Here is an 18,223-nt window from a genome sequence, read left to right as displayed (position 1 = left end):
GTTCTTATTCTTTTAGGGCTAAATGTGGAAATCTATTACACATGTCTCATCTATCATAGATTACCTAGTGCTAACATTGACATGTGTTGCTGAGTAGGCCTGAAACTCGAGTCATTTCTGTTGTCAAAGTGTCTTCCAAAGTAAACACCAGACTTAGTGCAATCACGCTAAGCAATTGTATTGTGTGAAATGCGGTTTAGAAAACACAGAATAAAAATTATTCAGAAATAACATCTCAGCACACATCATGAAAAAAATATGCAAAGTTGTGTTATGTGCTACTTACCAAGCATGCTGAATTTATATTATATTATGAATTTGATAATTATTTATTTATAAAATATTTTACCAGGAAGTAATACATTGAGTTACCTCTCGTTTTCAAGTATGTCCTGGGCATAGAGTTAAGACAAATACACTGTAATATATAGTTACAAATGCAGTGACATTAGTGAACAGGGTATACATTATATACAAGACATTGCATGCACAGTTAAAGAAAATATATATTATAGGTGTATGCAACAGTTACAGATCAGATTAAAATGTGAGACAGCCTTAGATTTGAAAGAACTTAAACTGGTGGTGGATGTGAGAGTCTCTGGTAGGTTGTTCCAGTTTTGGGGTGCACGGTAAGAGAAGGAGGAATGGATGGATACTTTGTTGAGCCTTGGGACCATGAACAGTCTTTTGGAGTCTGATCTCAGATGATAAGTGCTGCATGTGGTAGGGGTGAGTAGCTTGCCCAGAAAGTATTTGAAGGCAACACAGGAAAGGTGAACTTTGTGCCTAGACTCAAGTGATGACCAGTCTAGTTCTTTGAGCATTTCGCAGTGATGTGTGTTGTAGTTGCATTGGAGAACAAAACAGCATATTGAATTGTAGAGCGTGTCAAGTTTGCTAAGGTGGGTTTGGGGTGCCGAGCCATATACTATGTCTCCATAGTCGATAATTGGCATTAGCATCTAATGTTGTACTGTAACTTGTGGCTCATTCTCCGTAATCTGATTTCAAATTTCCAAGTCTTTCCACTACACATTATATAACTTATGGTGGGTAAAAAAGTGACAGAAGCCTTTCAGTGTGCAGCAATCGCCTAGGACAGCACATTGTGGGAGGCGGCAGTGGTAGCAGGAGGCCAGGACCAGAGCAGGCTGCTTACTTCTGCTCTGCAAGCATCCCACGCTGCTGCCTCGCTTCACTGCAGCCGGCTGCTGCTACAACATATCCCCCCAGCTACTATTCAAGGCAAGAGGGGTGTAAAATTGAAGAGGGGTGTAAAAATGTAGTGGGGTGAGTGTGAAAATGGAGGGGGGAGGTTGTAAATACGGAGGGGAGGTGTAAAAACAGAGGGGGGAGGGTGTAAAAATGGAGGGGAAAGTATGTAAAAATGGAGGGGGTAAAAATGGAGGAGGGGTGAGAGAGGGGTGGAGGGGGTGAGAGAGAAGGTTGGAGGGTAGGGTACAGGGGGGTGAGAGAGAGGGGAGAAGGAGTGGTGAAGGGTGGAGAGAGGGGATGGAGGGGGTTAATAGAGATAGGGTGAGAGAGAGGGGTGAGAAAGAAGGGTGAAGGAAGGTGAGAGAGAGAAGGGAGGAGGACGGAGAGAGCTGGAGGGAGTTAAGAGAGAGGTTTGAGGGGGTGAGAGTGGTTGAAGAGGGAGTGAGAGAGGGGGTGAAAGGGGGGAGGAAGAGGGGTTGAGGGAGAGAGGTGTGGAGGAAAGAGTGGGGGAAGACAGAGAGGAGGGAGAGGGTGGTGGTGGGGGTGGGATGGAGGGAGTGAGGGGTGAGGGTGGGGGGTGAGAAAGGGATGTAGGAGTGAGAGAGGGTGGTGGAGAGTGTGAGAGGAGTTGTGTGGGGTGGTGGGGAGTGAGAGGGGTGGTAGGAAGAGAGAGGTGGGGAATGACAGAGGGATGGGGGAGTAAGAAAAAGTGGGTGAGGAGGGAGCACGTGGAGGATAAGCTGGTGAAGAGGGGTATGTGGGGGAGAAGCAGGTGAGGAGGGATTATGTGGCGGAGAAGCTGGTAAGGTGGGGAGCTTGTGTGGAGAAGCTGATGAGGTGGTGCTAGGCGGCACATTTTGTGGGGGCAGCAGTGGATGAGGTGGGTGATGGCGGCAGCATGACTAGCTGGAGGCCAGGAGCAGAGCAGTCCCAGAGGGGATGAGGAACTGTGCGTTGTACAGGAGGAGGGCGGCTAAAGTAGCTATGGCAGGGGACGCCCCAGTGTTTTGGCCTTGGAAGAAAGTTAGGACTTGCTGTTCCAGGGAGGTCCTCCACAGCCAGGTAAGTCATTTTAACTGGGGTTAGGGGGGTGAAAGAGGATGAAGAGGGATGAAGGGGGGGTGGTGAAAAAGAATGAAAAGGGGATGAACGGTGGGGGGGTAAGATGATGAAAGGGGGTGAGGGAAAGATATTAGGGGGGGCGACACAAGAGAGTGTGGGAAAGAGGGGGGGGGGAGAGGATTGTGTCAGGCTAAAGCAAGTCCCACCAATATACAAAATATTTTAACATGTTTAGAGCTTTTTTTGGGGGGGGGTCGAGGGAGGTGCACGGCTAAAGGATTGCCAAAAGGTACCATTGCCCCGGCCCAGCTTGTGAGCCTGGGGTGGGTGGCACGGCACTTACAGAGGCCACGTGCTCTTCCCCAAAGTATTGTAATTAAATGCCGGAGGAGCGTGCAGGGCCTCTGTATGTTACTTACCTTGCTTCCGGTGGCTTCTGGTGACGCGTTGCTATGGCATCACATGACATCACATGACGTAGTGACTCAGAAACGCCGGAGACAATGTAAGGGGGGAGGGTACGCAAGCAGGGTGGGAGAGCAGACAGGAGGGCGCAGACGAAAAAGTTTGCGCACCACTGTCTTATCAAATAGTACTTCCACTGCAGCCAGGGATTCTGGGAAATGACATTCAAATGAGCACACAGTGTCACCTTTTACTTCATATCCATTTTAAGAAGGACCCCTACAGTATAACCTTATGCCTGCCGCATTTTATAGCTTTTCAGCACAGCCTGGGTTAAGGCAGTGCATCGCCAGTAACCCTACTCACAGACAGCTATTTCCAGAACTTTATACCACTACTCTAGTCTAGGTCCAAAAATAAAGCAAGCAAAATAAATCCACTTACAGTATATTAGCTGGTATTGAATTATTTAACACACATTACAATGTAATTAAATATAGTGATAGCACGCACCACAAAAGGCCACATATTGATTACTTCATTTGTGTTAAGTTTATGTAGAATAGCAAAACACAAAAGAGAACAAATTTACAACAGTGATTGATGTTTTCTCAGCTTGTACTGCTTGAGAAAAAGTCTCTAAAGGACCCGAATAAAGTACGGCAGCTGATTTGAAGCAGAAGCATTGTCACATTTTAATCACCAACCAGACGCACCACTACTTGAGTAAACAGAGGATTGCACAATTTCATGGACAACACAGCCTTTTATTTCTATCAATCAATATTGCAAGCTTTTTCAATATTCAAGCCCTGAGTTGGTGTGTGCAAAATAAGTTTGTGTGTGCAAAATCAAAGAAACCTGATGGCTTCAAGAAAGCAAGCAAACATCTAATGGGCGTTGTGTTTTGTTACTGGTTGTGCTACCTTCTTGACATTTTCCAATGTCTTTATTCTTCACCACATACTATGTGGTCCAGCACTTCACATTGAAAATTATTCAGCTTCATGTATTCTAGCAAATCAATTCTCTTTATTTAGTAATACTAAGTACTCTCACGTGTTAAGCACCTACGTTTCAGAGCAAAATGACCCTTAGTCAGTCTGTAACCACCATAAATAAAGAATGAAACCAAATTATGTAATCTATGGTGCAATAAAATGTGAATATTACTAAATCCGAAGTGACCACTGCTCATCTCCATCGTTGTCGTCATCATCATCATGTTTGCTAATGTCCTTAGTTACAGTATCAACGGAAGGTGAGCACCAAATACAAACACCTTGAGAAATTATTTCCTTAAACTATGGTGTGCCACTTATAATCTCTTTTGTATATCTTAGTTACAGTATCATATGCATCACTTTATTCTGGTATTTCTAACCAATCAGAGTATCCCCCCCCATGCTGATTGTGTACTATATAATTGCAAAATGGTAAACAAAACATTCATATACTACTAGAAGCTTAAGAAAGAAACTGTAATCAACAAGGTTTCAAATGTCTATTTCAATTTGTTCAGTTTTAGTAGATTACAAATGCTATCACATACGCCTAAATTGGGCTCCATGTATATATCTAAGTACATTATTGCCAGGGGACGTAGATCTGTGCAAGGAAAAAATCTCATAGCAAGTATCTCATTACAATCCAACCTTCTAGAATTGCTAACCTGTGCTCAAATGAAGAGAATGGTTTTCATCAATGTAGCCTGTTTTATATCACAAGCTAAAGTCAATATATGTTAAATAAATCCATCAAAATTACATGTCCTCCCAGCAAAAGAAGAAAAAATAATAAGACACCATTGGGTCAAGGAAAAATAATGAAAAATCAGCCTGAAGTCAGAAAATCTACATGTTGACTAGAGGTCAAGTTAGTGTATATGGTGATTAGTATCGGGTGTCAACAGATGTAGGAATGACAGAATATCTGGAATATATCTAGTATGCACAGATCAAGGGGAAATTCTGGGAAAAAGGTATAGTAGAGGAAGCATACAGGAGGGGCGACAAAAGGAAGGTATTTCAGTGAATGAAAATCAGGGATGGAGGAGGTAGAAGGAAGGAAGAAAGAAAGAAAGAAAAAAGGAAGGGGAAGAAAATGCATACTATATTATTTCAGGGGACCCACGTCCAGGGTTATAAGAATAAAATGTATAGAACACAGTTTAAAACTACATCAAAGCACCAATGTATTATTAGTAGTTAAGAAGGAGGTACCTTGTTAGGGGTCATTGTACACTATCTCTTTGTGGCAGCCAATATCAAAATCAAAAATCAAAGCAATTTTAAAACGCCAAAACTATTTTTGGAAAGAAATCATTTGAAAAAGAATAGGGGAAATTATGCATCCCTAGTCAGTAGAATCACAAGAAACAAAGCGACACATGCACATATTCATCAACAGAGAAAATAAATCTAGTACCAATAGGATAACCTCTGCTGCATGAAATAAATGGAGAAAAGAGTCCAGTAGATATTGTGACTTCTCCTCAGAGGGGTCTGATTTCTGGAAATCCAACAATCCAGAGACAGTGTAGGTAGATTTGAAGATCTGAGAAATAAAACTAAATTAGCAATCAGCCGTAAGAAGGTGAATTACAAGAACTAGCTTATGATGAGTATCATTACATATAATAATATGTAATAATATCATTACATATAATAATATAAGATATGTCAACACCTCAATTGGGCAAACATAGAGAAAAGATAAGAGGTAAACAGTCCTCATTCAGACTACAAGGTTACCTCATTTGTAGGACATCTATCGAATATATCTCCCTCCTTTTAAACTTGGTTGATTCTGAAATTCTATCCAAATTAGATTGTCTTTGCATGTTGTGTCAAAAGGCTACTGCATAGTGTCCTAACCCTGTTAAGTGGATTTTTGTTAAGGCATTGAGCTTTGTAACCCCTTCAAGTGAATTTTGTTTAATCTGATTAAATCTGTCCTCAAGTTTCTGTTCATTGCTTAATAATCTTTTGACGCTCAAGCATTTACGATAGGGTAAACCTTCTTTCATTCTAAGAGAATGAAAGCTGTCTGAAAGCAAAAGGGTATTCCCGTTAGTAAGTATCTTAAACATTTCAGTGTGTATCAGTATGTTCTTCCAAAAGCCCTTAATGTCGGGATACTGAATATGATCTGTCAAGTTACTGCAAGTACTGATGAAATTGCAGTTTTCTCAGTACTGAAGAACCCTATTTAAAAGTTCAATATTACCTTTCCAAAGAGCAAACACATCATCTATGTATCTTAGCCAGAGCACATCATGCATTTGGTTGGAAGGACTGGAATAAACATACCTGTATTTACTTTTAAGTATGTTCCTAAAAATGTTTACATGAGTAGGTGAGTAGGTGCTACATTTCATTATGTTGTTGTTCCTTACACTGCTCTGAAAAAGGTAACCTCAAATAGAAAATAATTATTTTCCAAATAATCCTAAGAAACTATAAAACCAAGGTCCTTTTCTTTTCGGTGAGTGTGATTCACCCATCTTTAAAAAGCATCCATATCTTTCAGTATCCAATCTCTATATCTACATAATGTAGATATTAGAAGTATTATTTGAGTACATAAACATTCATCTAACCATTTATTGAATATAGTAGATACTATTGCATTAGAGATTGCCAGTGCCAATGAAAATCATTGCAGTTGTAATATGTAAAAAAAAGTGTATTTTTGTTTGCCAGTTCATGAGACTAATATGGTTTCTTGATGACTAAAATCCATCTGTATTTCAATAGATAACATTTCACTTTAAGAAACCTGTATCTTCTTAAACCTTCTACTGTGTATAGAAAAAACAGCAAAAACTGTATATAGTTATAATATTAATACTTATTGAAGCTTAATCTGATTATGTGAAATGTCCAAAATTGGACATCAACTAGTATTGTCATCAACCCCTAAATAATTGGGTGTGTATATGTTATATTTGAACTGTAACCTTTTATTATATCTGTTAACAGTGCTGTTTAAGTAGAGCAGAAGCACGGCGAGATGCAGCAAAAGTTGCTTTGATCAATTCCCTCTTCAATGAATTGCCCACCCGAAGAATCACAAAGGATTTCATCATGCAAAGTGTTGAAGAGGCCGTCTCCTCCACCAGTGTAAGTCTGTTGTCTATTGCATGTATTTTATAGCAGTTACACATAATTACACAAAAGAGGGAGCACATGAATGACAGATAAATATAAACATTGGGACACTTGCATTAAGTGCCATCATTATGGTTTATCGCACCTCAACTCAATGGGAATGAACGCCAGAACAGTGTTCCACATTGTGAGAAACAATTGCCTGGCTGAAAAAGTTTGCATTACACATATAGTATTTGGTGTATGTTCATTAGTGAAAACTGGTGGAAATTAGAGAATAATGTTAAAACATTGTAACATAGATTTTCTTTGAATACCATATTTGCATACAGTATGTTACTACTTATAACATTGAAGATAAGCCTGAAATTCACCACTCAATGCATATGAAAATCCTGGCTCCATTGAAGACTGGTAAATATATCAGAAACCAAAACCAAAAATGTAAGACAGCACCTTAATGTGTACTGCAATGCATAAAAGGATACCCTAATGATAAGAGGATCTAAATACAGTATGTAATGATGAACTAGCAATGGATGCAGATAACCAAATATAAATATAAATTGGTTATACTAATGAAAATATATTATTAAACTCTATAAAAATATTTATAAACCGTTTTTGTTCATATGCTAATGGTCATCTGAGCAAACAAAAAATGCACAATAATAATAAAAATACGAAAAAATATAAAAAAGATACGTCCAAAAATAATATAAAACGTACCACTATAACCGAATGGGTTAACCTTAGTGAGTCCTTTTGGATACTGGCAGCCTTCTTCCTGGGTTCAACAAACTCCCAATGTATGACCTAAACAGAAAAAAGAGAAGTAAAAGCGCCGATCCTAGTGTGATACCAGAGTATAAAAGTGTAATAATTTGGACATTAACAATTAAAAACTCACAAACATCCGTGAATAATGAGCATGGTATGAGTAAACTCATGCGCCGACCCGTTGTTTTCAGACACCGCTCTGCTCGCTCCGTCGTGGGGTATCGCCTTCAGAACTCCCTGATGAAATCCGCTGAGACGGAAGAAACACGTAGGGTCACGTGATGTGAGTAAGCTACGGAAGCTGTGTGAGCTGTGCGTGCGAGTGCAAATCCCGATGGTAGAGTAAGACGCTGTGACGCTGTGATCTGCACCCAAGTACTGGGAAAGTAAAAGATAGGAACTCTCGTTCACATCTGCGAGCTGTCAGAGGATGTTCCGGGCAGCGACACTAGCAGGAAGTTCTGGAGACGGATACCCCACGACGAAGCGAGCAGAGCGGCGTCTCAAATCAATGAGTCGATGCATGAGTTTACTCATACCATGCTCATCTTTCACAAATGTTTGTGCGTTTTTAATTGTTAATGTCCAAATTATAAAATTTTTATACTCTGGTATCACACGAGGATCGGGCGCGTTTTCTTCTCTTATATATATATATATATACAGTGTTCGACAAACCTATACTTTTGCTCGCCCCAGGCGAGTGGATTTAACCCCCGGGCGAGTAAATATTGGCCCAAGCAGCACACGTTTGGTACTAGGTGGCGAGTAGATTTTTTTGTGTGGCGAGTAGATTTTTTGGTGATTTGTCAACCACTGTATATATATATACAGTGCTTGACAAATCACCCAAAAATCTACTCGCCGAACCAAAAAATCTACTCGCCACCTAGTCCCGCCCCTAGTCCCGCCCCCAACCCCGCCTCTAGTCCCGCCCCCAGCCACACATTTTAAAAAAAGCCATAAATTAAATAAATTGAATAAATTCCTAGTAAGAACATTCGTTTTTGATATTAGTTTATTTATTGTATTACATTATACTACAATTAGTCCTTGGTGTGTGTGTGTGTGTATAAATGTCAAATCTAGAAAAAAAAAGCCAGATGTGGATGACTAGTTTCCTGCACCCCTTAACTAGTGTCTGGATGCCCCCGCTTCACAATATTTAAAGCAGCAATCCCGTCTGGGATCTTACCTGATCCGCAGACCCTCAAAGTCCAGGTACCCTCATTCCCGCAATGTTATACATTGGAGGGGAGGTGTTTGTTACCTGTCTTCTGGGTTAGGGGGGGTTCGATGTCTTCCGTGTGAAGCTTGAGTCAGATCTGGAAGTAAGCAGTATAGGTTATTTCAGTGTAGTATAGGGCAGTTAAGATATCCAGATCCATAGTGTGAGAGTGTGTGGGGGAGAGAGCGAGAGTGTGTGGGGGAGAGAGAGAGAGAGTGTGGGAGAGAGTGAGAGTGAGTGAGAGAGAGAGTGAGAGAGAGAGTGGGAGAGAGAGAGAGTGGGAGAGAGAGAGAGTGGGAGAGAGAGAGAGTGGGAGAGAGAGAGAGAGTGGGAGAGAGAGAGAGTGGGAGAGAGAGTGGGAGAGAGAGTGGGAGAGAGAGAGAGTGGAAGAGAGAGAGAGTGGGAGAGAGAGAGAGTGGGAGAGAGAGAGAGTGGGAGAGAGAGAGAGTGGGAGAGACAGAGAGTGGGAGAGAGAGAGAGTGGGAGAGACAGAGAGAGAGTGGGAGAGACAGAGAGAGAGTGGGAGAGACAGAGAGAGAGTGGGAGAGACAGAGAGAGAGTGGGAGAGACAGAAAGAGAGTGGGAGAGACAGAGAGAGAGAGTGGGAGAGACAGAGAGTGGGAGAGACAGAGAGAGAGAGTGGGAGAGACAGAGAGAGAGAGTGGGAGAGACAGAGAGAGAGAGTGGGAGAGACAGAGACAGAGAGAGACAGATAGAGACAGATAAAGAGACGTCAAGGCGCCGTGACGTTGACGCTGCTCCGCGCTGATTGGATGTTTTCAGCTGACAGTGCTCTGAAAAACAGCTTGGCTGTCGGCTGAAAACTCCAGCGCCTCAGCACGCCTGCGGACGCTCGCGTGAGCCCCCTCATTGAGTATGCAGGGGCTCAGCGCGGAGCGTCCGCACGGCTCAGCGCGGCCTGTCCTTCTATGGACTCCGCCAGAGAGACAGATAGAGAGAGACAGATAGAGAGAGACAGACAGAGAGAGACAGACAGAGAGAGACAGACAGAGAGAGACAGACAGAGAGAGACAGACAGAGAGAGACAGACAGACAGAGAAAGACAGAGAGAGACAGATAGAGAGAGACACACAGAAAAAGAGAGACACACAGAAAAAGAGAGACACACAAAAATGAGAGACACACAAAAATGAGAGACACACAAAAATGAGAGACAAAAAAAGAGAGACACAGAACACACACAGAGAGAATGAGAGACAAAGACAGAGAGAGGGCGAGGGCGACACAGGGAGAGGGCGACAGGGAGAAGGCGAGGGCGACACAGGGAGAGGGTGACACTCACAGACACACACTCACTCTCACTCACTCAGACACTCACAGACACGCAGACACTCACGCAGAGACACACTCACGCAGAAGACTCACAGACACACACTCAGAGACACTCACTCACACACACACAGACACACACACACACAGACACACACACACAGACAGGCACACAGACACACAGACAGGCACACACACAGACACACAGACAGGCACACACACAGACACACAGACAGGCACACACACAGACACACAGACAGGCACACACACAGACACACACACAGGCACACTGACAGACACACAGGCACACTGACAGACACACTGACAGACACACAGGCACACTGACAGACACACAGGCACACTGACAGACACACAGACACACAGGCACACAGGCACACTCACAGACACACAGGCACACTCACAGACACACAGGCACACTCACAGACACACAGGCACACTCACAGACACACAGGCACACTGACAGACACACAGGCACACTGACAGACACACAGACACACAGGCACACTCACAGACACACAGGCACACTCACAGACACACAGGCACACTCACAGACACACAGGCACACTCACAGGCACACTCACAGACACACAGGCACACTCACAGACACACAGGCACACTGACAGACACACAGGCACACTGACAGACACACAGACACACAGGCACACTCACAGACACACAGGCACACTGACAGACACACAGGCACACTGACAGACACACAGGCACACTGACAGACACACAGGCACACTCACAGACACACAGGCACACTCACAGACACACAGGCACACTCACAGACACACAGGCACACTCACAGGCACACTGACAGACACACAGGCACACTGACAGACACACAGACACACAGGCACACTCACAGACACACAGGCACACTCACAGACACACAGGCACACTCACAGGCACACTCACACACTCACAGACACTCAGTCTGTCACTCACACACTCACCGGGTCACACGTGGCAGCAGTGGGGTCTCCGCACGGCAGTGGGCCCTCTCCAAGACATGGGAAACACAGCGCAGCGTGGGCCTCAGCAGCAGGAGCAGCAGCAGGTCCCCCCAGGTCCCGTCCTCCCTTCCCCCCCCCCCAGAAGCGGCCGACGCCACAGCACGCTCCCCGGACACCCCCGGGCAGCATGCGAGGATCGGGGGCAGGTGATTAGGGGGAGATCATGGGCAGGAGGCGGAGTGGCGCAGGAGGCGCGCACAGGTGAAGCTGGGTTGGCACTTCCCCCTCCGTTCCACGTGGGGAGCGGAGGGTGCGGGGGGGCTGGATCGCGCGCTTGTTTTGGGCTTCCCCCTCCGTCCCACGTGGGGAGCGGAGGGGGGAGGGTGTGGGGGCTGGATCGCGCGCGGCGCTTGTTTTGGGCTTCCCCCTCCGTCCCACGTGGGGATTGGGGGGGGGGAGGGATGCGGGGGATTCTGGGTTGCTGGGGGGAACAGGCAGCGCAAATGGCAGGACACTCTGCTTGCCCTGTGCACGCGCGCCGGGACCACAGGATTTGCCGCCATTTTTTTAAACTTTTTTTTAACCCAATCAGGGAGGGGGATTATTTATTTATTTAAAAAAAATAAAAAAATTGGCACGGGCAGGGGGATTCATTGAGCTGCAGCACGGGTCGCCAGCTGCCTAAATCCACTCGCAACGGGCGACAGGTTATCATTATTTGTCGAGCACTGTATATATATATACAGCTTAACCCCGTTATAGTGCGGTCCTCGGGGGTACTGTGTCCGCCGGAGGGGGAAAGCTGAGAACTCTCCCAGCGCTCCCAGACCCGGTGGGGCAGCGGCAACAGCACACAGCACTTACCCGGCATCTGGCAGCTCTTCTCCCTGTCTCTGCTTCCTGCTTCCGTCTTGCGAGAGCAAGCTCCCTTAAAGAGACAGTGTGCCTCTGTGTGTGTGTGTCAGTGTGTGTGTGTCAGTGTGTGTGTGTGTGCAGTGTGCTGTGTGTGTGCAGTGTGCTGTGAGTGTATGCAGTGTGCTGTGAGTGTATGCAGTGTGCTGTGAGTGTGTGCAGTGTGCTGTGAGTGTGTGTAGTGTGCTGTGAGTATGTGCAGTGTGCTGTGAGTGTGTGCAGTGTGCTGTGAGTTTGTGCAGTGTGCTGTGAGTGTATGCAGTGGGCTGTGAGTGTATGCAGTGTGCTGTGAGTGTGTGCTAGGAGTGTGTGCAGTGTGCTGTGTGTGTCAGTGTGTGTGTATGCAATGTGCTGTGAGTATGTGCAGTGTGCTGTGAGTATGTGCAGTGTGCTGAGTGTGTGCAGTGTGCTGTGAATGTATGCAGTGTGCTGTGAGTGTGTGCAGTGTGCTGTGGGTATATGCAGTGTGCTGTGAATGTATGCAGTGTGCAGTGAGTGTGTGCAGTGTGTGTGCAAAAAAAAAACTTAAAAAAAAATTATCATTTTTTTTATTTTTTTAAATTCGGGTCCACGCTCAAACCGCATTATAAGCGGATCCGCGTTATAGCGGATCGCGCTATAACGGGGTTGAGCTGTATATATATATATATATATATATATATATATATATATATACACGTTTTAAGTTATGGTGGGTGAAAAAGGCAACAAGAAACCTCCACCGTATTGCATATACTGTAGCACATAAAAAGATCACTACAGTCTTGAAAATTGCAAAGCCAGCAGTACAACCAACTTCACACTGATGATCCCCATTAAGGTTGAAACATGTCTGTGAATGGTTTCTCTGGCTTTGCATCCATTTCCCATGCTGTGCTTTAAAGCTGTGTTAACAGCGAGCATTAGCTTATATGGGCTCCATGTAACAATGGTTTTTCAGACAAAAGGTGACACATTGTGTGCTCATTTGCATGTAATTTCCCAGAATCCCTTGCTGCAGTGGAAGCACTGTGCTGGGGATAATGGTTAAAAACGGCAGGGTTGCAGACCTGCCTAAGACATGTGAATGTGCTCATAAGTAATCTTTATATATACATATATATATATATATATATATATATATATATATATATATATATATAGTGTTCGACAAATCACCCAAAAATCTACTCGCCCACCCAAAAAATCTACTCGCCACCTAGTCCCGCCCCCAACCCCGCCCCTAGTCCTGCCCCCAACCCCGCCCCTAGTCCCGCCCCCAACCCCGCTTTAAAATAAAATACATTTAATAAATTCCTAGTCAGAACAACATTCGTTTTTGACATAAATGTATTTATTGTATTACATTATACTACAATTAGTCCTTGTTACATGTGTGTGTGTATGTGTGTGTAAATGTCGGATATAGAAATAAAAGCCAGATGTGAATGACTAGTTTCCTGAACCCCTTAACCAGTGTCTGGATGCCCCCGCTTCACAATATCTAAAGCATAAATCCCGCCTGGGATCTTACCTGATCCGTAGTCCCTCAATGTCCAGGTGCCCTCACTGGTACACAAAGGGTAACTGAAAGCAAGTGAAAAAAGAGTGTGTATGTGTATCACTGTGAATAAAAGAGAATGGACAGCCCACAGTATAAACAGTGCTCTACACAAGGTGTGTGTGGAGTGAGAGGGATATAAATGGTGTGGGTGGGTGTGAAATGTGAGAGTTTGTAGCACAACTAAAAGTGTGTGTGGATACTATGTGGTCCCTATTACAAACTCTCACATTTCCACACCCACCCACACCATTTATATCCCTCTCACTCCACACACACCTTGTGTAGAGCACTGTTTATACTGTGGGCTCTCCATTCATTTTTATTCATACTGATACACATACACACTCTTTTTTCACTTGCTTTCAGTTACCCTTTGACACCTCTAGCCATAAAACACATCCACACCGGGGGAAGGACAAGCACAGATAACATTCCAAGAGACACTGTTTTTAAGTTATCCTTGCTTCATTCATTGTAACATCGCCGGAAGAAGAGATCAGTGTATCTCGAAAGCTCGCACAAATAAAAGCATTACGTTAGCCACAGAACGGTATCATCTATTTATTTTTTGATTATTGAAGCTCGGCTAACACGGTACTGATACCTCTACATGTATATATATATATATATATATATATATATATATATATATATATATATATATATATATATATATATATATATACATCTTAAATAATTATGTATGCAGAAATGTCACCAGTAATATAACTAGCCCAATATAAACCATTTAGCACTTGTGTGTTCTAGGGAATTATACAATTGCTGTATCTCCCTGTGTTATCTGTATCCAGCAAAGTTCCATATCTAGTCGCAGTAGTTGTGGTAGCCACCCTGAAGTTCAGTTTGCTGTGTATTGCATTGAAATGTATATCGAACATGAAAGTACCGAGTAATTTTATATTTACCTTTAGCAAGATTGGCTTTGTCCTGTTTTAGTTAGTTTAGTAACAAGGCTTGAGATCATAATTGTGGTTTTTAAGAGAACGACTAATTTAGTCATCAGAGAACTGTGAAAATGCATTTAGAGTTCTTTCCAACACATACAGGAGTGCCAGAACTAACAGACCAAGTAAAAATATATATTTTTTCTACACCGTAGATCATTTATAGTGGGATATGACATTCTTTTGTTTAATCCATTACGCAGGTCTGCCAAATCTCACTCATGAGATGTTAATCATTGGAAGGCAGTATTACCCAGTGTCTCACAAACATTGATGAAGTTTTACAAACTGAAGACAGAATTTTTCCATTAAAGAATTAATGTTTTAGTTCAAAACCTCTAAATTTAACTCATTTGGGTTCTTGGAAAGCTCTTCCCAATTTTTTTTCACAAACTTGTGTGACCTCAGAAATCTCATTTTTGCCTCTTCTCTCAGAGTAGATCTGCAAAGGGATTTCTGAGATTTGTAAGGCTCGTGCATGACAAGATCCATTAAGAACTTTGACTGTAGGCGCAGTAGCTTTTAATGCCCTTTGTCAGTATCCACAATGAAAATGCCTATGTTTTGTAAATAATATACCCCAATCCATATTAAAAAATGAGATACTGTAAGATTTTTTGTTTGTTGTGCTTTATTAGACAACATGATTTTTAAAAATAGTTTTACAATACATCATATTTTGAAATTAAAGCGGTAACATTTTAATACAGGTGTAGTAAGTGTTATTGTACCAATGATCACGTTAAGAGACCATGGATAATGCCATAACTTTTGGCATGTGTTGTGGCTCTATGAATGCTCTCATTCTGAAATATCACCTTGAGTATTTACTACCCTAACACGTTAATGGGGTTTATTTACAATGGCATCTTATCTATAGTGGATAGATCGATGAGCACCACAAGAACACATTGTATTCTTCATTCCAAGACTGTATTCATCTATTGTCTTACTAGCAAGTTTGCTTCTGTCTTGCTGCTTTTATTTTGAATGGCACGCATTACTAATCCAGCCCGAGCACCAGTCGTTATGAGCCTTCCAGCTTTTTTCTTTTGTGTATCGTAATGGAATGCAGCCATACTGATTTTCCTGATAGGCAACTTCTAAAGACAGTAATTCTATTTAAACAACCAGTCCATGGAGAAACTACTGCTTATCATCTCATTTTGGGCTACTGATGGATAGGAAGATAATTATTTGTTTGCGATTAGGCAGAAAGCATAATTTGTCAGTGCCTCAAAATAATTCTGTGCCTGATAAAATGTAAGATCTTCATGGCAGAGGTTTGTTCTGCTACTATACAAGACATCATACAGGGTAGTGTTATGTGCTATGTATTTGAAGTACTGTACAACTGCAAACTGAACCATCAGTATAATTATTATACAACATTTCTGCTGTTAAGAAAGTTCATGCTAGTGCAAAATGGTATCTAAAATGTACTACATTGTTTCCTAAGTGACCTACCAGTAGCCCAGAAATCAATAAATGAGAAACTGGACACATCAAGCCAGAAGCACACTATGCCAATACAATGTATTTAAGAGTAAAGGGGTAATTTTTTATGGTCCGAAGCAGCCGTTCAGGCCCCTTTCTGACTTATAGACTAAGGCCCTCAGGGCTATATTTATTAAGCAGTCTTCTGCTATAAGTAGGGTGACCAGATTTTGAAAATGAAAAACCGGGACATTTTTTTTTTTTACATAACAGTTTATTTATTGTAGTACACATATACTTTACTACCATTAGTCCTTGTTACATAGTTACGTGTGTGTGTGTGTTGACCTCACTAATCGAACAAAAAAAAAACCCAGATGTGAATGATTCTGAACCCATTAACCAGTGTCTGGATGCCCCCTCTTCACAATTTCTAAAGCAGCAATCCCGCCTGGGATCTTACCTGATCCGCAGTCCCTCAAGGTACTATACTAGAGGGGAGGTGTTCCCTACCTGTCTTCCGATGTCTCCCGTGTGAAACTTGAGTCAGATCTGGAAGAAAGCAGTATAGGTTACTTCGGTGTAGGTATACGGCAGTTAAGATAAGACAGGGAGGGTGAGAGAGACAGAGAGAGAGAGGGTGAGAGAGACAGAGAGAGAGAGGGTGAGAGAGACAGAGAGAGAGAGAGAGAGAGAGGTGAGAGAGACAGAGAGAGAGAGGGTGAGAGAGACAGAGAGAGAGAGGGTGAGAGAGACAGAGAGAGAGGGTGAGAGAGACAGAGAGAGAGGGTGAGAGAGACAGAGAGAGAGAGGGTGAGAGAGACACAGAGAGAGAGAGGGTGAGAGAGACAGAGAGAGGGTGAGAGAGACAGAGAGAAAGGGTGAGAGAGAGAGAGAGAGAGAAAGGGTGAGAGAGAGAGATACAGAGAGGGTGAGAGAGAGAGACAGAGGGTGAGACAGAGAGAGAGAGACAGAGAGAGAGAGGGTGGGAGAGAGAGAGAGAGAGGGTGGGAGAGAGAGAGAGGGTGGGAGAGAGAGAGAGTGAGAGAGAGAGGGCGGGAGAGAGAGAGAGAGGGTGGGAGAGAGAGAGAGGGGGTGGGAGAGAGAGAGAGGGGGTGGGAGAGAGAGATAGAGAGGGTGGGAGAGAGAGAGAGGGTGGGAGAGAGAGAGAGAGAGAGAGAGAGAGAGAGGGTGGGAGAGAGAGGGTGGGAGAGAGAGGGTGGGAGAGAGAGAGAGAGAGAGAGGGTGGGAGAGAGAGAGAGGGTGAGAGAGAGAGGGTGGGAGAGAGAGAGAGAGAGAGAGGGTGGGAGAGAGAGAGAGAGAGAGAGAGAGGGTGGGAGAGAGAGAGAGGGTGGGAGAGAGAGAGAGGGTGGGAGAGAGAGAGGTTAGGAGAGAGAGAGGGTGGGAGAGAGAGAGAGAGAGTGGGAGAGAGAGAGAGGGTGGAAGAGAGAGAGCACCCCAAGGCCCTGCCCCCCCACCCAGGCCCCCAGGCCCTGCCCCCCCCCCACCCAGGCCCCCAGGCCCTGCCCCCCCCAGGCACCCTTCCTTTCCATTCCCACATGCCGGGCCTTGGTGAACGATGATGCCGTGGGTGGGGCTTAATGCTGGGACGCAGGGGATTGGCCAAGGTATCAAATACTGGGGGGGCGGGACTTTGTACAATGCCAGGCCGCATCCTCCAATCAGCAAGGCCCAGCATGTTTCTACAGAAGCCCAACCCCTGGCATTAAAAAAAATTACTCAGTGCCGGGCTGCTGCAGTCTCCTCCTCCGCGCCGCCGCGGACATTAAAAAAAAACGGGAACACACGGGGGAAAAACCGGGACATTTCCGGGACACACAGGAAACCTGGACAGCAACCGAAAAACCGGGACTGTCCCGGCAAAAAGGGGACGTCTGGTCACCCGAGCTATAAGACAGTTTCCGGCCCTGGAAGACACCACTGACTTGAGTTAGCTTTGAGGTGTCTTCCAGCACCAAAAACTGTCCTCTGGCAAGACACTGCTTATTAAATCGGGCCTCAATGCAGGCAAATTGGAAAATGCAACAAAGCTAATCTGTTGCCCTGCCTAGATTACTATAGAAAAAACAGTGTGTGGTGCTCAAAAACACATGGCAGGTAATGGCTTTCAAATAAACAAATATCTTCATTGGTGTACCCTTCCAGTAACTTGATATACATGCACTAGAGTCCCAATAAAAGATTTATTAACTGGAAAAAATCTCACTCTCCACAAAACGCGTAGGTGTCGGCTTATGGCCTATATGTCCGTTTTATTGATTCAATAAATT

General features: G+C 43.9%; 1 protein-coding gene across 5 annotated transcripts in view; it reads left to right on the top strand.

The window, feature by feature from the left end:
• LIX1 (limb and CNS expressed 1) overlaps positions 1–18,223 on the top strand; it is a 192,501-nt gene that overhangs the window by 63,453 nt on the left and 110,825 nt on the right. For all 5 annotated transcript variants that reach the window (XM_075593399.1, XM_075593394.1, XM_075593389.1 and 2 more), the window contains exon 3: positions 6,669–6,809. In XM_075593399.1, the coding sequence (XP_075449514.1) occupies positions 6,669–6,809 (141 nt within the window). The remainder of the gene's footprint in view (positions 1–6,668; positions 6,810–18,223) is intronic.

The sequence above is a fragment of the Ascaphus truei genome, chromosome 1 (assembly GCF_040206685.1).
Source record: "Ascaphus truei isolate aAscTru1 chromosome 1, aAscTru1.hap1, whole genome shotgun sequence".
In the NCBI taxonomy this organism is placed as follows: Eukaryota; Metazoa; Chordata; class Amphibia; order Anura; family Ascaphidae; genus Ascaphus; species Ascaphus truei.
Note: the sequence above shows the minus strand (reverse complement) of the source record. Positions and strands in the feature narration are given on the sequence as shown.